At 35.9% G+C, this 25,164-nt stretch overlaps 2 protein-coding genes across 3 annotated transcripts in view; both read right to left on the bottom strand.

The window, feature by feature from the left end:
- The window catches only part of col6a2 (collagen, type VI, alpha 2), a 61,830-nt gene extending 54,672 nt beyond the window's left edge, over nt 1–7,158 (bottom strand). Inside the window, exon 1 of the mRNA XM_051930606.1 lies at nt 6,985–7,158. The gene's annotated coding sequence lies outside the window, so the exon portion shown is untranslated. The remainder of the gene's footprint in view (nt 1–6,984) is intronic.
- A 6,995-nt stretch (nt 7,159–14,153) lies between these two features.
- Nucleotides 14,154–25,164, bottom strand: part of LOC114655941 (collagen alpha-2(VI) chain-like) — an 81,922-nt gene continuing 70,911 nt past the window's right edge. Inside the window, exons 26-29 of one of the 2 annotated variants that reach the window (XM_028807265.2) lie at nt 24,654–24,806; nt 23,986–24,435; nt 21,568–21,606; nt 14,154–14,775 (exon numbers count right to left, since the gene is read on the bottom strand). In XM_028807265.2, the coding sequence (XP_028663098.2) occupies nt 14,168–14,775; nt 21,568–21,606; nt 23,986–24,435; nt 24,654–24,806 (1,250 nt within the window). In that variant the 3' untranslated portion in view covers nt 14,154–14,167. Of the gene's footprint in view, nt 14,776–15,183; nt 16,810–21,567; nt 21,607–23,985; nt 24,436–24,653; nt 24,807–25,164 lie in introns of those variants that run through there. The other variant, XM_051930593.1, reaches the window with a different exon arrangement.

Here is a 25,164-nt window from a genome sequence, read left to right as displayed (position 1 = left end):
TTACAATTACAACGTGAAAGCTTTCGAGGCAACTCAGGACCCTTCTTGCCTGATGAAGGAGCCTGAATTGCCTTGAAAACTCACATATTGTCATCTTTTTAGTTAGCCAATAAAAGGTGTCATTTTGCTTGACTTCTCACTATAAATCTATTGATATTCCACTTTACTGTAAAGACACAAATAAACACTAGATGGCAGCATTTATAGTACATCATCATTATTAATTTAAAATAGATCTTAAGAAAGAGATTAAAATATAGTATTTTCATGCCATTTTGAAGTTACTTACATTTGCACACACACACACACACACACACATGTGCGTGTCATTTTTAAAATAAATTGAACACTTAAATTGTTATCATAAGAGCAAGAATTTAAAAAGTTTAAAATAAAGAGTGATGATTTTTAAATATACATTCAATAATTCATGACCCAAATGTAAATATCTCAGTACAGAGATGCAGTGTGAAAGTAAATAACCCTACTCAAAAAATTCTTTGGGGGGAAAACATTCTATGGTGCTAAAAATAAGAATAAGAATAAAGTGCTTCTGTACTTTCCAGTTTTCAAATACAAACAAATGAAAAATTGCAATCGATTCAAATTATTATTGGCCTGTATGGAATCTTCTTTGTTACCCTGTTGTTCCTGGACCTTTTTCAGCTGCATTTATGCTTTTACAGATAAATCATCTACCTATTTTATGAACCTGTCTTTTCCTTTTCTGAGTGGTGGGAGACACTATAGCACAAGTTCAGAATCAGCCTTGGTCATGACGCCACTCCATCAAGTGGGCACTCACACATACACACACACGCACACACACACACGCACACACACACACACAGTTAACCTTACATTCTCATTTGGGGGATATGAGTTGAATATTTAGTACCTGAAAAAAAATACTTGGGAATAACATGCAAACACCACAAAGGTTTCTGATATCAGCACTAACCACTGCACTAGCATGCTGTTCATTTTCTTAATAGTTATTTACTATTAGAGTACTAAATTTTATAAAGAACTCAAGTTTTTGTTCTCATATTTATGTCAATGAAGTAGTAATACAATTACTATGTTTAAAAAATTCTTCTAAATTCAGTCATTTGTTCATTAATTAAAATATGAAATTAATATGAAACTAATAGATAAGCAGGACTTTGTGGAACACCATTTTCAAAGTATTCATAACTGATTATGGAAAAAACAAATCCACTAAGGGAACAAGAAATGACAATTGTACAATATATCCAGTGATATATTTATGGATAGACATAAAGATGCTACCAGATAGATGTAATGAACATGTGGTCTGAAATTATTTTTGTTTTTCTTGTATTTAAATTATTTTATTTTCTACATTTTTGTTACAATTTGTGCCTATCCAAAATTTTAATGCAGCGTGTAATCCTTACTACCATCAAATCTCTAAAACACATCCTTTAGAGCATAGTATCAATAAATAGTAATATTCATCATATAATAACCATGAATTGATGAGAGATGTTTGTCATGTTATTGGTCATTCCACCACTATTCACTTTACCTTATTTTTAGGAAATCTTCAGCCATTCACCCATCCATTTTCTATATCCACTCATTCAGAAAAGGGGCATGAGGAAGCCAGGGCCTATCTCAACAAACACCGGGAGGAACAACCATCTGGATAGGGCAATGACCATTACAAGGTGAACACACACACATAATCGGCAAATTCAGCATCACCAATGCACCTAACCTGCACATTTTTGAACTGTGGAAAGAAACAACAGTATTTGGAGGAAACCCATGCAGACACAGGGAGAACATGCAAACTCCAATCAGGGTGCACCCATGACATGAAGCATGGTCTCCTTGTTGTGAAGGAGCACTGCTACCACTGTGCCACCGTAATCTTCAACCAATTCAACTAAATAAATAAAATGCAACCAATGCTCTAAGCACTTAAGAACAAAAGAACAGTATCCCTTTCTTCTTCTTATTACTATTATTCACGAAAGACTAATGCAGACTCTACAAGTTACATTTGCCTGTTATTTAGAAAAGTTATAACAAAACAATCAAACACAGATTTGTACAAACAAATAAATGAAAAAAATCAGCCCATTCAAAAATACGATTAATCCTGGGGATCACAGAGAGAATTAAAATTCATTAAATTTAAAAAACAGCATTTCTGATTTTTAATGCTTCAACACTTTCAGGTATTGTTAAATGCCTTTTTCTATTTTTAAGAATGAATGATTAAAATGCATATCAAAGACTATCTCCTTAAATGCAATAATTGCTACCTTTAACAATGGCTGAATATTTCAGAAAAATGTTAAAATAAAGATGCTGATTAGCATGCAGGCAGCATAAGTACAGCAGGCAGCACTGTGGGAGTTAAATTTGATTCCCAAAGGCACACACATTAGAGTAATTAAGTTACTCTTTGTTGGTTTGGAGTGGGTATGAGTGTGCATGAATATGCCCTATAATTGGCTGGTGTCTTCAAGGATTGTTCCTCTATGGATCAATGGTAAAAACTGATTCAGAAGATGAAGGCCTGATAGGATAGTTGGATAGGTATTTAGAAAACATGTTATCTGCTTAAAGGCCATTTTGTTTGGTACTAACCCAGTTGCATATACTGTACTACTGTATAATACTGTATGTCAATTTTGACAGGGATGGATTAAATTACAGAAAATAACTAACAGCATATTATTATCAAGGAATTAATAAATAGTTTAGCTAGTCTCTGTCATTAGAGCACATTCAGTCATAGCATAAGAAGTTTAATAAATGAGATGAAACCGGTCACTTTATCATTCTTGTCTGGTTAGCTAATAGCGAAGTTATCCTGTATCTAACCCAGATACATTTCAAAAGCTGTCAAAAATTCCATTTCAGCTTCATGACATAGTATTTTGATCCAGATTCCCATGACTCTTTGGGTTAAAAACCAGTTCTTGGGTTCACTCTTAGATGCACTTCACCCTTATTTCCACAAGTGCCCTCCAATATGAGACTCACTATTTAAAAGAAAGAATTGTGCTGGGTCAACATTATTACTGTCTTTGAACATGTTGAAGACCTATGTTAGGCTCCCATGCAGCTTTCTCTTCTCAAGAATAAAGAGGTTAATAGATAGATAGATAGATAGATAGATAGATAGATAGATAGATAGATAGATAGATAGATAGATAGATAGATAGATAGATAGATAGATAGAGCCTGTCAGGATAAGGCATGCCTTTTAGTCCTGGGATGCAAGTGCTTCAAGTGCCACTATGTTTTTTTTTTGTAGTTAGGTGACCAGACCTGCACACAGTACCCCAAATGTGGTATTATTAGGCCATTATACAATCTCTGGGAATAACTCCCCGTAATTTATATTCAACAGTTTTTACAATATAATTTACCAGTTTATTTACCTTTTTCTTGGTTCTGCACATTGCCTAGACCATGAAAATTTTGTATCCACATAGGTTCCTAAATTCTTTTCAGAGGTTGCTTCATATAAGACAATGTCTCCCATAATGTACTTTTTGCCTTATTTGTAGCACTTTGAATTTTTCTTCATTAAACTGCATTTTCTAAATGTTCACCTAGTTTTGAAGATTGTCTTTCTGAATTGCTTTACTGCCTCCTCAGTATCTACTATTCCTCTGATTTTCTTATCATCAGCAAATTTCACAAGTTTAATAACTATACCAGAATCTATGTCATTAACATAAATGAGAAAAGTAACTGTGAAAGGCCGGTTCTCTGAGTAACTCCACTAACCACCTCACCCAACACTGACCACTCTACTCTTATCTGTACTTTTTGTCTGCTGCCAATTAAGCTGTTTGAAATCCAGTTATGTAAGTTACTTCTGATGTCAATCGTTTCCAGCTTTAAAATAAATCTTTGGTGTGGAACCAGACAAAAAGATTTTTTTGTCATATGCTTTGTTTTTGTCTGCTACTCCATTTACGTATTTAAAAGACAGTAACAGATTGGTTTAGCATGGAATACCTCTCATAAACCTTTTTGTGCTTGTAATTTAGTATATTATTTTCATACTAGTATTATTGTAATTTATTTCTTATTATACAGTAGTTCCATAATGTTGTCTAGTAAGAAAGTAGACGGTTGATGACATTCAGGAGTACTTCCAGCAATACTTTCTTACATGTTCTAAACTGTGTTTAGTGGGACATTGCACCATTCTTTAAGAAGAAAAACCTGCAGGTCAATGAGGGATGAAGGAGAGAGAAATCTGCTTCACACTTTTTGTTCCCAAACATCCAATACCGGTTCAGTGATGTTTAGATCTGGTGATTATGGAGGCCATAAAAGACATTTGAGTTCTTCCTGGTGTTCATGAAACCTCTTCTGAATTAGGTTAGCATTGTGTACTATTATTCTGGAATAGAGGAACATTATGTGGGAACAGTGTTTGCACCATAGGGTGTGCCTGGTCCTGTACAATGCCCTTATATCCCTGGGCTCTTTTACAATCATGCAGAACAATCATCAGATCGAATGACTTCTATGAGATGGTTCCCCATACCATTACAGATCCTTCACCATGTTTAACAATTGGCAACATACATTGTGGGTTAAAAGCATCCTTTGGCTTTCTCCAAAAGTAAACTTGTCCATATGTAGGAAATTAGGTGCAAAATTACTCATCAGACCATACAGTATTACTTTAGTCCATTGCTCAAGTTTTGTGCTTCAGACACCAGGTTATTCATCTTTGAACACTGGCCTTGGTTTCTAAATAGCAGCCCAGTCATAATTTCCAGCTTTGTGAAGCTCACAGAAAGGTTTTTGTTGAGACTGCGTCAAAGAGGTCCTGATTCAATTCCTCTGCAATTTTTAGGGCTGTACTGTGTCATGTAGCAAATGTCTTTTCAAATGTCCATCTACCTCTGCCTTTGAGGTTCGACTTGCTTCCATTTCTCTTTGCCAATTTCCATGTTTGGTATATGCTGTAATAATTTGTGGCACTGTTCCCACAAAATAATAATCACATGTATTTCAGACAGCAACCATTTGACCTCTCTGAACACCATCAGTTGCCTTATGTTGCTTTGAAAACTCATATATCAAAGTGTAATTTATAAGATTTTTATAGCCACCATTCCCTAATTGGGAATTAATTACCTATGATTTACCAATGAAATTGCATCTGTAATTGTAATTTAGTTACTTAAAGTCACAGTCGTTTTACTGTTAGCGTTTCCCCTATTGATTAGGCTGAGTGGGATAGTGTATTTTTTAGAATTTTATTGCAAACTTACTCTCAAACTAATGCCTTTTAAAGTACAATGACACACATGACAACTGTTCATACGAATAAACGAACGGCACTTCCATGTGTTCGCACAGGCCGAGACTGATACTGGCGGGCTTAACAAGACTGCGCATGCGGATTTCTGAGATTGGCGGGGCGCACCAGCTGGCATCCAGAGAACGAGACAAGAGACAGGAGTCGAGAGAAACGGGAGCGACACCACTCCACGTGCGTGCATTTTACAGGTAAAAAAAAAACCAACAGAAATGTCAGCACAATAAATATTATTTGATGCAGATTTCGAAAAAAACAAAACCATAAACAGACCGAAATAGGGTAATAAGAACAGCACTATTACAATTAGGGCCGTGGGTCCATTTTGGTCACTTGTTAGCTAACACTAACTACCTGTATTGATACTAATTAAAAGGCATTTCCCCTCTCTTCATAAGTTCAATATTATATCCATCTCTGAAAAACGAACACATATATGCTATCATAATATTTAACCTACAAACATAATATTGAACTGTTGAATTTATATGCTATTTTGACAAAGCGGTGGCCCATAGCACGGGATCATATATCACTTGTAGTTCAGGCTTTGTGTCAGAGCACGTAAATTCACTTGTTCCTTTATAGTGTGTGTTACAACATACGTTTTCAACGTGCACTGTAAAATTTCATGCTGTTAAAGGCGCTATATAAAGAAAAGACCGTGTCATATCTGTGTGCCTCCGCCTTGCCAACTTTATATTCAGATTAATCAGAGTCTACAACACGTAGGCAAATTACACTAAGCGACGCAACAATTTCTAAAGAATTAATACTTAGTAATGGGTTCATGAAAAGAATAGCAAATTGCTTTCGAAACATTTTTAAATCTCGGAATGTCCGGTTTAATTATTATTTAAAATGTTACTAATTTAAGTATTCTATCTTTAAAACAATTACAGCAAATTACCTTTAAAATTATACATGTTGCAAAATGTTTTAACGATTAAAAGTGACTCATATCAGTGATTGTAATCATAAGAGATGTGGACTATTTCGTTAGGACTTACAACATTCGTCTGTCTACTGAATGATTACATTATAAATGGATGTACTGTACTTGAAAGTCAGAATACAGGAATAATGAATAACACCCACAGAAGCATGAGCGATTTCTCAAGATTCAAAAGTATTGCTGTCGACTAATATTTAAATTTGCTGGTGATTTTCAACAGAGTTTCTCATTTTTACTAGTGCTGAAATCGTTTTGTTTCACATTTTTATTTCTAGCGGACAACATCAATCGATGTGTATAAAAAATAGGATAAACTCAACAAAATCATTCGGCCCATGCAGGCGTACTCGTTGTATGCCCTACTGCAGTACAATTCCACAAAGAATGGCGAGATGAAGAACGTTTTTAAAGTACAATACATACTCTGCAATACTCTTAAAGAAAAAGAAGTCACTTTTTTAATGTCTTTAACACATGCCATTTTATGCAGACTAAATTGTCCAGTAGATTATGCTAAGCAACTTTTATTTCAAAAACACTTTATATTGAACTTTGCAGATTAAACGTTAATTTTACAAGCATTATTTTACAATATCATTTGCTGAATAGGCTATATTATTCCATATAGTAAAAGCCCTCTCCCAAGATAAAAAGCGTGACTTACTGTAAAAAGGACAATAATTGTTACATGATATACATACCCAATTCTAGCTGGAAGAACCGTTATTTCCTTCTGAAGGAGTACTCAAAATGTTAATCTAAGAAGTCCACTGTGCATTCTTCTAAAACGGCCCTTTGTTGAAGGAAGAAGGGCAAAAGAGCCCGTTGGTGCCGGAGGCTCCTCAAGTCGGACAGCCTCTGCGCTTGGAGCTGCAAAAACTCTCAGTAAGTGACAAGCCCTCCTCCACCCGGCAGCCAAGCCACTGAAGTACTACTGTAAAGCACATGATGGCGCTGTTGAATCAGAAGTCCGCGGATTTCATGAATAAAAAAGAAGTAGATATATACACGTTTTCCTACTAAAAGTCTAAAATGTTGTCTTATGGTATAAACCGTGGATACCGAAATAGTAACATAAAACAGTGATAATAACCATTTGACCAGTATGTCTATGGCTGCTAGATTGCAGGATCAAACTGGTGTGTTCAGAGGCCATTAAAATGAGTATGGTTCTTTCATACATTCATTATATCACCATGCTTAATGAAGAGAACATACTACTAACTCCTCACAAATGGTGACCACACTAGAATTCAATCCTAGTCTCATGGAGGTGTGAGGCAGCACAAATTACTATTACGCATTTTACCAAAAGTACCAATCTATGTTATTTTTTAAAACAGATACAAATATAAGGTAATGTTATACAAGACAATATGACAGAAGACAAAGCAAGTTAGATGGACAGGCATGTTCAATAATGAGATCTAATCTGTATGTTTAATGGTGCCTTTTATAGTTTGTACTATTACAAAGGACTTGCTAAAAAAAAGTCTGATTAATGTGTAAGAACAAAAAGTAGATTACACGCACATGTCACACAATGACAAATAAATCAATGAGATAAAAAACAGTTGATTAAAGGTTTCAGAATTCATGAAGCATGAATTATGACTACAGCCAAGGCATGAACATTTGCAATAAAGAAGCTTTACAGGTAAACTAACATTTGAAATTACTTCCTTCAATATTGGGATATTTTAGGACCTTTTCATGTCATCTTAGATCATCTTTGATTATCATTGTGCGTTGTATTCTTCCTGCATTGTTTTCACTGGTGTTGTTATTATTATCATTGTTGTCATTGTTGTCTGAATGTTTTGAATAGTTGATTTCACAAAGGTCAGCAAATACTTAAATTAGTGAGAAGAATGACATTTGATTATTCTGGTTCTATGCAGAAATTGTTGAAAACAGTTAACCGAACCTTCCACTTAAGGAGGGTAAATCTGCTTGAGTTGTAACATGGGTATTTACTTAATGATGGATATATCAAGGAATGTTATTTGCTGTCTCACTGTTCCTGAGATACAGGTTGAATTGTGAACATGGCTGGTGTCAGTGTAGAGATTGCATACTGTGCACATGTTTTCTCTTGTTACCCTATTTTCCTTTCACCTAGTGACCTGTGAGATATATCATGTTTGTCACCTCTTCTGGTATGGATGAATGGATACATTTGCATGAGTGTGCCCAATGATGCCCTGTAATGCACTAAATGCATCCAGCAGTTAGATAGAGGAATGGTCTTGTTATCTAGTGCATATGTCACATTTACAAAATACAGTGAAATTTTTACTTGTCCAGCCAACATGCAACATGTTGCCACTCTCCAGTGTCATCATAAACAAGAATATAAGGACAAAAGTGTAATAGTGAGCCACAGTCCAAACCAATTTTGATCTGTTACTGAAAAAAATAAAAAGCTGAAATATAACAGTGTGTCATATGCCACTAAAGACATGCTGTAGATAACAAAAATATTATTTTTAACTACATTATGCATATATTATTATCTAATGTATTCATTATATACCTATATATTATTACTGGTGTTTACAGCGTGTATATGTTATACTCATGCTATAATATATTACGCATAATTTTCTACTTTAAATATCTATAGGAAATGATAACAAATGGGAACAGCTTCAGACAACTAATATAATGCCATCATGTAATGAAAACTAACCTTTCAAAATATTATTTGTTGTAGTATATTTGATTTTTACATGACTAAAGTACAATAAATTTATTACTCTTTGCCTAAAGCAATCTATGCAAGGAACACTTTCAAAATGCATAATGTGAGCAGTTAAGGTCACTTAAATTGTTGAGCATTTTCTTCTAGAAGTTTAAGGTAATAAAGTATCTTATCCATCCATCCATCCTTCCTGAAGCTGTGTTTATGCCAGCTGTGCTGTTTTCTGATTTAAAGTTTCAGGACAAGATTTCTTTGAGGTAGGTAAGGCCTATGCACACTGGGCAGTAATTGAGCCAGGAGACCAACTGGGAGGTGTGCCAGGTGTCTGAGTAGAAGCCTGGAAGCTGTTTTAAACAACAGAGTGAAGTAGGTCGTGCCACATAAACAAACAGCTGTGAGATGAGAAAGTAGGAAAAATGGAAGACTCCATTATATCTTGACGTTTGGTAGGTTTCAGTTATTTTTTCTACTGACAAAGTAGCAGCAAAGCCATGTAATCGTTTTAGCCAGCTAATACTAAAATATTTTACTTTACAAATTACAAATTTATCATTTACATTATAATAGTTTTGTTAAAAGAAAAATACAAAAATTATAGCAATAGAGGGGAGTGCCTTATTCTCCTTGGGCTCATGAGTTCAGTTTTTCTCTGTGACTGTTAAGCTGTTGGCTACAAAAAATTACTTGCAGTATCGCAAACTAATAAAACCATGACTAATGCATATCTATCCATACCTTTATCAAGAAGTTTTAACCTTTAGCATTAGAGCTTTAGAGCTCCAGGTAGAGTAGTTAGTATAATTTCTAAATAGCTCCAGAGTCAAAATTCCTGCCTGGACAGTATTTGTATGGAGAGCACATGTTGTCGTAGTGTTTGTGTGGATCCTCTAGTTTCTTTTCTACATCCAAAAGATGTGTTTCAGGTTAGTTAGTTCTGTGTGAGTAAATGTGGATATGTATGATCAATTTACCACAGAACACCACTCCTACAGTAGATTGGTGCCCTTTGCATGGTTGGTTGACACCATGAACCTAATGCTAATAGATTTTTGTTCTCCACAACAAAGACTAGATAAGAATCAGTAAAGGTTGAAACCCGTATACAGCCCTAGGCAGGCTTATGGTTGGGGATTGTCCCTTGGTGTCTGAAGCATGCACCTATTAACTTATCGAAACAGTGCCCCTCAGACATTTAGAAATTGGTGATGGGTATTGTGTCCCTCTCTTTGTCCGAAGTGTGCGCCCATTAACTTACATAGTCATCACCCTTCAGATGATGGCTCTGGTAAGAAGGTTAAGAAATAGATGGGCTGATGAAAAAAATAGCTTGGTGTTACACTCATCAGCTCTGATACCTTACAGCTCCAGTGGTGTGATTTCAAATCCTGGACCAGTCATTGTCTGTGTAATATAAGTATTCTTATGGCATTATGTTTTTTTTTCCAGGCATCCTGTTTTCGTTCCCAACCCACAAATGTTCAGATTAGGTTAATTGTCAGTACCAAGTCAGTGTGAATATGTGCTTTGTGGCATCCCATACACATTTTAATCTCTCAAACTTTATTTTGCAAAAGGAATTAGGCTGGTCTTACTTCTTCAAATGACAGCAGATTAACATCTGACAATTTTGAAATCCAACTTCACATTTAAAGCTGTTAACAATTATGCAATTTATTTTAGTATATAAATTCATTTTTTATAGATTTATATGACCATTTACCCAACTAGCCATCCATGCATCCATCCATTCTCAAATATTGCCAATATTATTCAGTGTCATGATGACTGGTTGCAGGAACCAGCCATGAATGATTGTTCCATTGTCTGTTTCTACGTCTGCTAAAGGGATACCAGTCTAGAACTCCTTCTGTTGGATTTTGAGCTTCCTACACCCAAGAGCCACCTGTTACCTTTAAACAGCACAAGTGTTTAAAGTAGCCTTTCAGTTGTCTGCCTTTAAAGAAGCAAAAGTTTCCAGTTCTGATCTGTATGCTGTCATCTACAAAGTTTACGACTGGCCTCCTGTTGGTCTCTATCTTTCAACGTAGTTTCACTTTTCAGTGTTCTGGGACTATGTGCTGCTCACTGTGGTCTAAGAGATGTTTTAACCTTCTGCCACTTCTTTATGGCTTTGTTCTCTTTCCTAGTAGTGGAGCATGTATCCGTGTCCATTGTGGGGTTACATCCTTTCTACCATTCTTTATGAACCTGGACATACTGCCGTGAGAAAATAAAACACAAACAAGATAGATCAAGCGTTGGGGGAATTACCCGTATAATGTTTGTGAATCTGTTGATTCTTATTCGACTGAAAGATGTCTAAAACAGACATTTGACAACCAAAAAATTGCTTTGTGGTGCTTTTATGAGTACATGACAGGAAATGAAATGACAAACAGGAAACGGAAATGAATTCTTGACGGATATGAAGATGATTGAGGGAGACAGAGTTGACATCATAATTGGGAGACGGAAATAAAGTCATCAGGAAAGGACTGGAAGAGAAGTCATCATTTGGAACCGGAATTGGAGTCATCTTGTGGAGCCGGGAGTGGACTTTAACAAGTGGGCACTATGTAAGGTAGGACCGCTAATCTTCCGTTTTTCTGTTGAGGAAGGGGAATTAATACTCTTGTTCCAATACCCCACTTTTCATTCTGTCATGCTCCATTGGGCCCTTTGGCTGTCCCCTACTCGCACGTGTGTGGCACGACACCCCCCTCAGCCCAGACCCATCAGGTTGGGCAGCCTGAACCAAGAGGTCAAAAACACAAGAAAGGGCATCGGCGTTAGCCTGGACAGTACCCCACGATAAACGACCTTGAACCGATATGGCTGCAAGTCCAAAAAACATCTGGTGACCCGAGGAATCGATTCCTTGTGAACAACAATCCACTGAAGAGCAACATAGTCCGTAACCAGGATGAATTCCCAGCCCAGAAGATAGTACCACAGTTGGGTCACGGCCCATTTAATCACCAAGCCTTCCTGTTCTTCCACCACATACCTGGTCTCCCGGTCAAGCAGTTTCCAGCTCAGGTACATCACGGGGTGTTCAGCACCATCGATATTCTGGCTCAGCATGGCACCTAGACCTGTGTCTGAAGCGTCGGTCCAGAGAATAAATGGAGAATAGAAATCAGGAGTTCTCAATATAGGTGCTGAAGTAAGGGCATCTCAAATCACGAAATGCAAGTTCAGCTTTCACACCCCATACCATATTAATAGAGGCCCTTCTTCCTTGAAAGATCAGTCAAGGGCACAGCTCTTTCTGAAAACCGAGGTACGAACCGAAGGTAGTAGCTCGTTAATCTCAAAAATGCTTGTATATGCCGATTGGTAATCAGATGGGGCCATTTCAAAATGGCGTCAACTTTGGAATACTATGGTCTGTTCCCCTGCCCACCAGATAATCTAAATATTTGGCTTCGTTCAATCCAAAGAAACCCGAGTCCCTCAATAGCTGTTTTACTACAATCAATGATAAAGATTAGCCAGCATGATTCAGGATGACTGTCATTGGTGCTAGTATTGTTTCCTATTTAATCTGAGGCGAAGTTCCAAGGCCAGGCAAGTAAATTAATCCAAGTAGCAGTGATGTCAAGCACCATCACAGGGCATGGGAAAACATGTATTTGAGCATCTGTATCTGAAGCTCAGAAGATTGCTGTGTTCAAATTCTGATAGAGGTGCTCAGCCATTATTTAAATATTGAGGTCAAAGAGTCAGCACAGCATCCTATTACCTGGGGATAATGTTTGTGAATAAATTAGGCTGTTTAGTTCTTACTTACCAAGTTGTTTAATGCTCTGTCATTCATGTTAAATATAGTGTCCATTGGGATTAAGAGCTGGAAACACTTTTTTCTCCATTTGCTGCCAAAATTTCTTTAATAAAAGTCCAACAATGACTTCTTTGAAGAAATAAGAGACAATCCTGGTCAGTAGAGAAGTAATAATTATATTTTACCTGGGCTTTACAAATAGTATGAGAAATTATTTAGTGATTTAGATGGAATCGAGTGTAACAGATATGTGTTTGACTTGATTTTAGAAATCAACAGTAGAATTTGCTGTTCTGTCATAAGATGTAATTTACTAAAATGACATACAAAAGGTATAACGTCTTGTGAGTTATTATAAGACAGCAGCACATAGAGCCACATCAATGGGCTGTGCCTTTTATTATTTGCAAATTAAACAACGCATCGTTGATATCTTACACTTCATAATTGTCTTTTTATGCCACAATGCACAATATTGATGTTTTGCATAGTTTGTAGCAGCTCCCCACTTATTCAATACAAGAATTTTAATGGTTATTGTGTTCTCTGAGTCTATCTTAATCATAAAATATGCAATTTCGTAAATTTGACAACTTACGATCAGAAATGCTTAGGATGATCCCCTAAATTTTTCACTCTTTTAACATGTTATGAAGATTTATGAACTAAGCCAATATGTTATTATTATTTTGATCTGTGAGCACATTTTTTTCATTCTCATCATTTGCATATAATTTATATAATGTCTACTACATACACAACAAAAAAATTGCGTTTGAATAAAAATAAAGGAAACAAGTAAATAAAATCCATCTGCTAAATAATATTAATTTAGAAATTTTGAGGTTACTCCAATAAAACATTATAATGAATAAAATCAAAATTTTTTTATTCATCAGAATAACACATTTTGCCTAAAAACTTTTTTGTATTTAAAAAATTTTTTTTAAAAATATTTTTGTAATGGATCAGAAAACATAGTCTTAGTAAAGGAATAACATATGGTAATGTAATGATGGCATGATTGTGTATTAAAATGTAATTTGGAGGTAAATTGTTATCTCAAATCTTTCACACTTGTCTGAAATCAAAATCTGTCTAAGCTGTGTTTCTACATAAGCCATTTGAGACCAAGTAATTCAGGATAGACCACGTGAATGAATGAGTTTCAACAATAGTACAGTACATAGTTAACATTTTGATGGTAGTAATGCAAATATTTGACAAATACGAAGTTATTTTTAAGGTGGGAAAATTTGCAAGAATTTAAGGCCAAATTTTTTCAACTACCAAATGAAAGATTTTACAGTATATTTCATGAATTGATAATTTACCAAATTACACTGCCTCTTCTTTTCTTTCGTTTTTGAATAGGTGATATTAGCAAACTGACTAACAAATCCACCTGAGAAATCGATCAAAGAAGCTAGATCTAGAGAGGTGGGCAAATTCTTTCTCTCTGAAGATTGCTGCCTGATCTCCAAGTGCTAGCTTTGAAAGGACCTCCATGTCCACATCACTGCCAACAGCAATCACTGTCGACATTGCACCCGCTTTCCTCATGGAGGTTAATGCTTCAGCAAGCATTTTCTTATCTGTTATCCCATCAGTGATGAAAACAAAAGAAAGCTCAGCATTGCTTCTTACAAACTTTTGTCTTCCTTCTGGCAAGTTGACGATGTTGTTGATAGCATAAATGATGGCTGAGCCCACGCTGGAGGAAGCGTCAAGGTAACGAGATTCTGCCAGGCGATCCATTATGGTAGAGAGATTGTATGACAGGGTGAAAACTGTCTGTTGTTCTGATTCACCACCATACTGTATGAGAGCTAGACGGGCATTGAGTTCATCATCATTCCTCTTTGCCAGTGTAAGGCGCTGAGCCACTTCTTCAACAAAGTTACGAGCATAGCGAAAGTTTTCTTCTCCCATCCGCTCAGAGCCATCGAGAAGGAAGATGATGTCAACAGGGCGCTGGGTGCAGTGAGCAACTGTGAGTTCTAGAAAACAGAATTTAAATTTCATATAAAAAAGAAAAATTCTTTACAGAATTTTTATTATGGCATGCTTCTTAGTATTCTAGTTTAGGACAATGTTAAAAATTCTTTAAAAAGTTTCATGCATTGTGGATGCACTTTGCACTTTTATAAATGCTTACATTTCATTGCTTGTCAATGGAACAAGCACATAGACTCCACACAGATGCTGTGAAGCTGTGGGAGAGCAGTGCTAATCACTGCTCCACAATGTCCTTCACTAATTGTTGAAATTGAGAAGTAAATATTATTTCCAAATTCAAGATTACCAGCCAAGTTCTGTAGTTGTTAGCTGGAGCCTGAGGTTTATATTTTATCAAATTCAAGAAATCGTCAGATACACAGTAATACATACACATGTAGATACTTAAGTATGCATATATCTATAGTTTTATTTGATATATTTATTTGAAAATTATATAACAGCCATATTTTGCCTTAGATCTTATAAAATAACTTTTGCATTCATTACTCTATGCCAAATAATAAATAAATTCCCACAGAAAAATATTCATAGAACATTTTACACTGTAGATCTTAAAACTGCAGTACTTGGGCAATTAACAAAAACAAAAATGAAGTCTTTTATGCATAAAACGAATTTGGCTAAAAACTGGTAATCAATACCAATATTAGGTGTGCAGTATGTTGGTTCTTAGATATGAAGTAATAAACACAAATCATTACCACAGATCAGCATTTTTTGCTCTTGACCTATGTTAAATACCATGAAATCTTATAATTCTATCTTTGTCAAATTTTAATAGCTATTTCAACTCACTTTCAATATTCAGGTCTTTAATAAAATGTGAAATCTTTCTCATATGTGTTCAAAACCAAGAGAGGGAAAATGTATTAATTTATTAATGTAGTCTCAAGTACAGTAGGGCTTTTTCTAAAAGGGTTAGGACTAGAAATCTGCCATCTGGGTTTTTGTCACAAGAAAGAGAACATGATGGGAGGCATAGAATTTGAATATTTATAAGTTGGAAAGTACCCACTTTCAGGAGTGTACTGGACCTTTGGATGTACAGTATGTTGTTGCATGGTTAATGGCACCTTTGTTCAAATGCCATAAATACTTTCTAATGTTTGGAGGTCCCTGTTGAGCTTTGTGAATTTTTTGATTGATGAGGATCAGCCCCACAGAGTCACCTTATACATAGCATAATTGGTTTCCTGGCTTTCTGGTCTTTACAATAAAACAGTTAATGATTGGGAAAGCATAACATCCAGGGCTTGTTGGAGGTAGCCTCACTAGTTAGGTGTTTTCACAGGTTTTAGAGTGCTTGCTATTTATCAGTGTTACTCGAGAGGACAATTGAAAATCTAGCTCCTGACCTGGACATCCAGAGAATGTAATAGAAACAACAGTTCTGAGGCAGAAGGAGGAGCAGCACTGGAGAGAAAGAGGTTCAGAGGTGCCTCTATTGACAATAATTTATTCCCACCCGTGAACAGGAAATCATAGAAAGGACATTTAAATGGAATTATATTACTTTCTGTATGTTTTTCCCACTGTTGATAATGCTGATTTTTGGTGAAATGTAAACCTCTTACTTTGTTTGTAATATTATGGCATTACGTTCAAGATAATAAGCCGGTACAATCTGGTACAGCAATACTTAAATACATCAGCCAATGTTTTGTTAGCAGACAGCAGTGATTTTCCAGTAAAATAAAATGAGAAATCTAAACTTGAAGTCTTTGCTTAGCATAAGCCTACAGCCATGTCTGGATCACCCATAATATTTCCATACAGCATTTTGAATGATTCAGTGAATAGTTCTGTCCATTGCTGTTTCTCGCTTCCATTGGAAAGCTTAGCTTGCTGGGCAGTGTAAGCCAGGGTTGCCACCAACTCGCGATAAGTATCGTGTTCTTTATTAGCCTTCAGGGAACTTAGTAACTGTGAGACCTCAGGAGCAGAGCTGGGGACAGGTGTGATCCCCTCTTCCGCAGGAGGCAAGTGGGGATCATTCCAGTCATCGACCACATCTGCAAGTGAGTGGTAAAACAACAGTTTAACATTTTCTTCTTCTGCCTGAACATTTGTAACCTCTGATTAACTTTTCCATCAAAGTTTCAAATAGTGATGGTGTTGGATCGATATTAAGAAACATTTTTAAATATACAGCAGAGTATTTAAATGAACGTGACCAACAAATGTCTCTAATTTTTAAAATCTCTGCACAAAATATATCTGAAGGTGAATAAATTGGATTGTAAAACAAAAATATTTTACTTCAAAATGGTAACATAAATCATATGCATAACATGAACAGAGAGGAACTGAATGAAGATTGAATATAGTATGTACACACAAAAAAACCTTTATCAATGTATAATTGCGTAATATAGTATGTCTCATCCTCCCCAAGAATTTAAGCCAGAATGTCATCCATCAGTTTATTCATTCTTGCTCCTGCTTAATCCAAAGTCATTATAATAACAAACCAGAGCCTGAGCTGTCAGCATTGGGCACAGCATAGGAACTAATTCTGGATGGGGCATCATTATATATCAAAGCAGACTAGCTGAACAGGACCAATTTACTATCACCCACCAAACATAATAGACATGTCTTTAGTCTTGGGGTATTGGAGCAGCACTTACAGTGTACAGCTGCTGTCCATCTCACTATTTTCTGAACCCATTTATTTCATTACAGGATCTCCTGAAGGATCATTGGGTGCAGACTAAAGCTATAATGCCAGATGAAAATATGTAACTTTTTACTCATACCAGGCAATTTCAGAAATATAATTTATCTTAATATGTTTTGCTTTGAAATATGGGAATAAACCAGTTTGGCAGGAGGAAGTTCACAAAGTAAGTTAAGAATCATTCCTAGCTCTCTCCAGCTGTTGTGTTGAATTTTAAAAAATAATTAAGAAGCAAGGTACCTAGTATTTGAATTGGACCAAAATTCAGTGATTGACTTCAGTTGTGTCATCTGAGAGCTTATGCTCTAGAAATTTAGATAAAGAGTGATGCTGAGCTATCAGCTGATCACCTCCGGGCAAACAAATGGAACTCCTGTTGCACAGTGCTCACTTTAAGGTGAGATCAACTTTCACTTCCAAAAGAACTTTTCCTGTATTTCAAATAGATCAGGGACATGAAGTTTGAATAGACACTATGCAGGATCTCAGTAGTGGACGCAACTGCAAGGAACTGTAGACAAAAGATAGTTGGTGTCTGTCATGGGAGCAACACTAGGGCCCAATGATGGACACAAGTATTTGATTTTTATTCAGTGGAATACAAGTGGCAGAGATAGCAGCTAAGATTTTAGGGTAGCGAGAACAGCCAATGTTTGATACATTACTAATGATCTGCTCAAACACCAAAACCACAAAAGGGAATCCAAAGTCAAAAGCAGAGCAAAACCATGTTAAAAATGCTGAATGATTCAATTGTTTGTTTTGTTGTTCTGAGTCTTCCATTTATTTCAGAGTTCAGACATGTGATGTTATGGGTCACATGGCACGAGTCATGTGCTTAGAAATGACACTGCATTGCCGCAAACAGACACATACAAAATAGTGATATCAATGAAAATAACATCACAGAATGGTACTATCTGTGGAAAATCAGAACCACAAAATGATACTAAAATAACTGAAACTCAAAAATAACAGTTGTGAACAAAAAATAATTTCAATGACCACAAACATGAGTGACGAATTCCTAATAGCAAGCAACATGGGAAGGTGTCAGACTGAAAAAAAAAAAACTTTCATATACATTTATTTATTTGACTGACACCTTTATCCAAGGTGACTTACAACATTTATGATACAATTGATTACATTTCTTTTAGTTTTCAGTTGGAGCACAGGCAGGTCAAGTGACTTGCTCAGAGGTCACACAATGTCAGTAGCGGAATTTGAACCCATATCCTCAGGGTTTATAGTCCAAAGCCTTAACCACAGTATGTCACACTTCCATTTTTGTTGCAATATTATCTGAAGGGTCTATAGATTTGATTGGGAGGATTTATGCATTTTTGAACTGTTTCAGTTTGCTTTTATGGTTGATTATATATTTTTATCATTATATGGTAGACACCAATTTATGTGGTGTTTTTTTTGTAGAGGTCATCTTTGCATGGTCACAGGCATGGTTGTTTAAGGTTACTATCATTTGTGTGGAAGACAGAGACAGTGCCTCAAGATCAAATTGGTAGTCCCTTTTTTTGAAAAGGAGGACAAGGGGATGTATTTCAATTACTGAGAAATCACACCTCAGCTTCCTAGAGAAACTAATACTGGGTTACTGGAATGTAACTCAGAGCAATGGGATTAATCATTATTCTTGTGCAGTTATCTAAGAGGTTCATATAAGTTTGCCTTTAAGGGCAATAAAATAAATCCTTGTCAAATATCATCACAGCATTTCTATAAATATATCTGAAAGCCCTGTATATATTTTGTATTCTTAGAGAAAAGTCAAGCAAAATGACACCTTTTATTGGCTAACTAAAAAGATTACAATATGCAAGCTTTCGAGGCAACTCAGGACCCTTCTTCAGGCAAGATGTAATGTTTTGTATTCTTATAAATTTTTTAACAGTGAAAATTAAACTGGAAAGTTAGAACATATTTGCTAGGTTCCTTTTATATTTTATACAGTAAATGCTATTTGTGGGTTACAACCGAAGTACAGTATATGGGTAAGGTTTTTTGTTTCGTTTTGTTTCAAACATCATTTTGCTAATATATTTTGTATGCACAGTTTTTCATGAGTTTATATTGCTCAATTATATATCTCTAAAGCAGTGACCTCCAGCTCCAGTCATGGAGGGCTGCAGTGGCTGTAGGTTTTCATTCTAACTCTTTTCTTAATTGGTGACCAGTTTTTTCAGCTAATTAACTCCTTTTCCTTTCGTTTTAATTGACTTGTATTTTAAGATTTTTTCCCCTGAATTTCTTTATCATTCCTCTGAATTGCCTCATGTCTTTCCTTAAATGGCACCCAAACAGAAAGGAAGATTGAAGTAAGTGAGCCAACTAAGTCAGCTCCTCAAACTCCAACCAATTTCACTCCAAGCAGTTGCTTAACTAGCCACCAATTCACATTGTTAATTAAAACCGTTATTTAATTTCATAGCTTGTTGCTGCTCTCATAGTGCAATAACATACATTTCCGAAATCGTTGATTTTCTCTTTTCTAAGGGCACTATTAAAATGTTTTGAGGACCTGAGCAGATCAACATTCCTGAGACCTTCATCTTTCAAACAGTGTGGTGCAGTGGTTAAGGTTTTGGACTTCAAACCGTGAGGTTTTGAGTTCAAATCCTCCCATTGACACTATGTGACCATGTGCAAGTCACTTCACCTACCTGTGCTACAATTTATATAACAAAAGAAATATGACCAATTGTATCTCAAATGTTGTCAGTCGCTTTGGATAAAGGTGTCAGCTAAAATTGTAAATGTGAATTATTCTTTATTTTCAGATATTGTATGATGAGCACAGTTTGCTGGTCATATTTTGGCGCATTTTGTATCTCATTATTGTTTGGCAGCTAATTAAGGAAAAAGAAACAAGGGGTCTGAGTCAATTAAAATTAATTCAAAAGAAGTTAATTAGCAGTAAAAAAGATCACTAATTAAGAAAGGGGTTAGGATGAAAACCTGTAGCCACTGTGGCCGTCCAGGATTGGAGTTGGGGACCCCTGTTGTAAAGGGAGAGGAGATGTTGCCTTTCGATTTGGAGTGTCAATCTATGGACTATTGAATTTTGTTATCAAGTCTTTGAGCATAATGTACAAAACAAACAGACATTTTCTAAGGGTAGATATGAAATTTAAACTGTTTAAACAACTAAAGATATTGTTTCAGACTGATGAAAGATTTAATACAGTAATCAGCTGGCCTAAAATAATAATTTAATAAATAGTAATGAAAGCAAGGCACTAGATCTTCAACAGGTACTCCAAGAAGTGGGCATGTAAAACCTAGTGGCTTTCCACAAACCATGTTAATTAAATGTACTGTATGATGTACATATTAAGCACATGTGCATTTATAATTTTAAAAAAGTATAAATGAAATGTTATGGGGTACTTTAATACTGAACAGTTTCTATTTTTCTGTAAAGATACCTGGCACTTAGCTAAATACAAAGATATGATAATTAAATAAATTGATATTTTCATTAAAATTAATGATCACTGTCTGTCCAGATGTGACATATGCCAAACCCCAGTAATCATTTCTGTGCAGTAACCTATTTCTTTGCAACTCACAGAATAAACTTATTGATCAGATCCCATTACTGTAACTTTGCTGTATTTCTGTATTAATAAACAGCATCATTTTCAATACTCTTCCTTCAATTACAGCATATTGCCAGTCTTTATCTTCTATAAATGTGATGTCAATTTAAAAAAAAAAAACAATTTGTGCTTAAATTAGAATCAGTGGTTACTTAATTGTGCACAGATTGACATGTCATCTTTATAGTTATTATTTGAAAAAAAAACTGTTGTTTTGTATTAATCTTGCAAAAGCTGTACCAGTATATAATACATCAATGTAAGCATGCAAATGCCATTAAGAAATTAAAGGAAACAAGCAAAACAATAAATGTTTAAAAAGAATAACAAATTGGGACTAGTAATATATAATGTGATATTATGATTTCTTATTTCACTCTACTTATCTTAAATAATTACTTTTGTGAAAAAAAGGCATTTGAAATCTTTGAAAAATTAAATGTAAATAATAGTAAAGTTTCCCTACTCACCTGTCTTACAAGGAAGATCTGGACACACAAGAACTGGGTCTAGAAAAATAGAATTAATCAAAATTGTATTGATTATTCAACAAACACTCTCTGTACATAGATGAATACATATTTGCCAACACATACATAAGGGACGATCAAAAAAGTTTGAGTCTGACCTACTAAGAAGAAAACCAGTAAAATCCAACAAGTTTTATTTCTCAACATAATCCCTTTAAACAATAATATAATAATTTAACAAACCATCTTAATAAAAGGATATGTGTCAGTGCGCCTGTCTGTATATCTGTCCAGTTGCTGACACATCACAAACATTAATACTGCTTTCATGAATCCCATACCAAATGGCATGTAATAGTGGCATATGAATTGCATGGTGTACTGCAAAAGTTAATGCTGAGATCTACATTTATTACTTATATTTCAACCTGTCTTAGACAGGTCGTACAATCAAACTATAATATTCAAAAGGTTTTTCTATATTAAATAAATATTTTTACTTGCATGCACAATGTTCTTCTGTAGATGCTCACACTTTATAGAAAAATAAAATTTTGATGTGTAAAAATCTAAGCAAGAGATGACATGTTTTTAGTTCTTTGCTGTCATCACTGTTACCAGCTTTTATTAAAGTTTAGGCAAATCAGATTTTAAATTGAGTAGTAGATATTATTAAGGACTAGCATAGCTAAATGCCCATTTATTAAAACAGGCACAACAGGATAAAGTCTGTTTTGATTACATCATACATTTAGGAACCACTATTCACTGGATATGCTAGCCCTTACGTCCCTCTTGCTTTTTGTGTCTTTTTGCCTTTGTTCATCGGACAATGTAGTCAACTTGTGGACGCTGGACAATGGTACACACGAGTACAGATGCCGAACAGTGGATATCAGACATTTTGTCTTTTTATATATATATATATATATGTGTATACTGTATATAAAATGTTATATGTATATATAATAGCCAACATTGGATGGGACCATCCACCAGTATATCATGCCGATCTTTTGTATTACAGACTCTGTGGAACTTGGTGGTAGAGATCAGAGTGAGCGAGCAAGAGAGAGAAATAAAGGGCTTACTGCTGTTGGGAATTTGTTTTTCTTCGTTGTTCAATGCTGTTGTCCAAGGTTTTTATTTATTTTTTTATTTTTAGTGACCATTTGTTGTATTTCATTCGTGGTTATCATTCCGTCCACATCTTTGTTGTTAAAGGCATGCATGTGTGTCTTTTTTTGGGGGGGTAGGCAGCTTTCTGTGCAGCACTGTGCGACTAAAAAAAAAACCTAGTATTTGTCCTCTGGTTGTTTTGAGCATTTGCGTATTTTATATTTTTCCTCCAAAAAATCTCCACATGTCCATCAGGGAGCTGCCAGTAGCAGAAGCAACTGCCATGGTGGTGGCAATCTGATGGATGTGTAGAGAGACTGGGCTGTTTCGGCCGGAAACAGTCTAACACAGGGTGGCAATAGCAGCAGTCACCGCCAGTGCATTGGTTCCAGTGATTCTATGCTCACTGATGACCCCATGAAGTCTGGGTGATGAGGGTCGATTTAAGCTGGGAGCTTGCTCAGTATACTGTGGAAGTGTTGTGTAGCCCACCTTCCAGCTTACTGTCTGAGTGGGCTTTCAGTACTGTAGGCGGGGGTGGTCACAGACAAGAGGACCACAGATTCTGTGGACAAACTGAACTTTATGAAACTGAATGAGTCCTGGATCAGCAGAGATTTCCAGCCCCCTTCTGCTAATTCCAGGGACTAGATGGGTTCCCACTCTATAGCTCTCCGTCTGTTTTTTGTAAATCTTATTTACACCGAGCTTGTAGGGTCCATGGCTCTGTGAATTCATGCTACCTGCTCCTGTTGCCACTGTCTACAAGAAATTTTACTGTTCTAATATTTAATTCAATTAAATATTATTTCAGGGAGGCATGGGGATGCAGTGGTTGGCACTGCCGCCTTATAGCTCAGGTCATCTTTTTGTCCAAAATAATCGGTCCAGCATAGTAGGGAGATGCTCCCCAAGCACTTTGGGACACTTAAAAAACCCAGTGGGATGGGATTAAAAGGTATTCTTTTTGGCGATTTTTTTGTTGTTGATTCTGCATTTTCTCTTTGTTTTGAGAAACATAGGATTGCTTTCTGGTTACAAAATTTCATCTCACAGAGGCATGGTTGTGCAGCGATTGGCACTATGAAGTGCACACTTAAATGTGTAGGTCGATCTTGGAGATCCACGTCAATATAAGAGAAGGAGGAGCGTGTCCTGGATTTTTTTTATAAACGCTGTGTTCATGATTTTGAGTTGTGACTAAAGTGTGGCACCACACTACCTCATAGATATCTTATTGTACCATACAATCTTACAGAAATGTTATAAAATGAAACGCACAGCTCTGCCCATCCTTACCTGGACAAAGTCTTTCCTCCATTCCATCAATGAATTCTTCAGCAACCAGATCTACAAAGTGAGTCATCTCAGTAACGTTACCATTTGGGCAGGCAATATCCTTTAAACTCTCACTTTCTTGTTTTCTCAGGAACATGTCACCTATTCCAATTGCATGTACAATGATGTCTTTACCACATAGAGATGGCAAAAGAGCAGAATTATCTCTTGGATCATAGCGCCCATCAGTGATGACCACAGCAAACACCATAGACTTTTCACGTCGGCTGTGTTTAATCATCTGGTTGTAGGCATACTCAAGGGCAGAGGGGGTCCATGTGCCACCAGCAATCCACTGTAGTTTTCGAACAGCCTCTTTAAAGGAAGGAAGTGAGTCAATACGTGGGTCATTGAGATGGATGGCTTCAAAAGTATCTTTGTGGCTGTACTGAACAACTCCAACACGAGTGCCTGAGAAAGGGAGAAAAAGTATGGCATGAGTAAATTCTCTGTGGATGTGAAAGTAAGAATTTTACTGTAATCTGTATTAAAATTCACATTTTAACTCAGTAAAGGATTTTTAATGGAATTTAATCTCAGCAAACAGAAAAGATCTTTTGATTTAAAGAGTTAATCCTGCCTATACTTCACATTAGAAAGCAGTTCCTAGTTTCTGACCACCTCCTTACCTGTTAGAGCTTTAGGATCCTTGGCAAAGGAACCCAACCTGCTAACAGTGTTGATAACAAAGTTTTTTTCCAGTGTGTAATTGGTAAGACCCACACTTTCAGAGCTGTCAATCACAAACACAATATCCAGAGCACCACAGCGTTTCTCACAGTCTAGATCAAAATGAAAAAGAGTATATTTTAAAACTACACAATATTTTAATAAATTAGTTATATTTTTACTATTGAGGCTTTTGACCCACTTTTTATTAATTTCTTATTGTCACGTGAAAAAGTGAAATGCTGCATTTTTTCCTCACATAAACAAATGGAAACACAGCATTGTTTATTTTAATATGCTTCTTCCACAGCAAAACACACAACACAGAAAGCCCACTCTTGCTGTTTCCTAGTAACTGCTCATTCATGTTTTCCTTTTCTGCAGGTGAAGCTGGGCTCATGCACACTCTATCTAAATGCCAAGGAGGAAGGTATTAAATATTGTCTGTCTTTAACACACCCTTAGGATTGC

This window comes from Erpetoichthys calabaricus, chromosome 8, assembly GCF_900747795.2.
Source record: "Erpetoichthys calabaricus chromosome 8, fErpCal1.3, whole genome shotgun sequence".
NCBI lineage: Eukaryota > Metazoa > Chordata > Cladistia > Polypteriformes > Polypteridae > Erpetoichthys > Erpetoichthys calabaricus.
The sequence above is the reverse complement of the archived record's forward strand: the minus strand, read 5'-3'. Positions and strand labels throughout refer to the sequence as shown.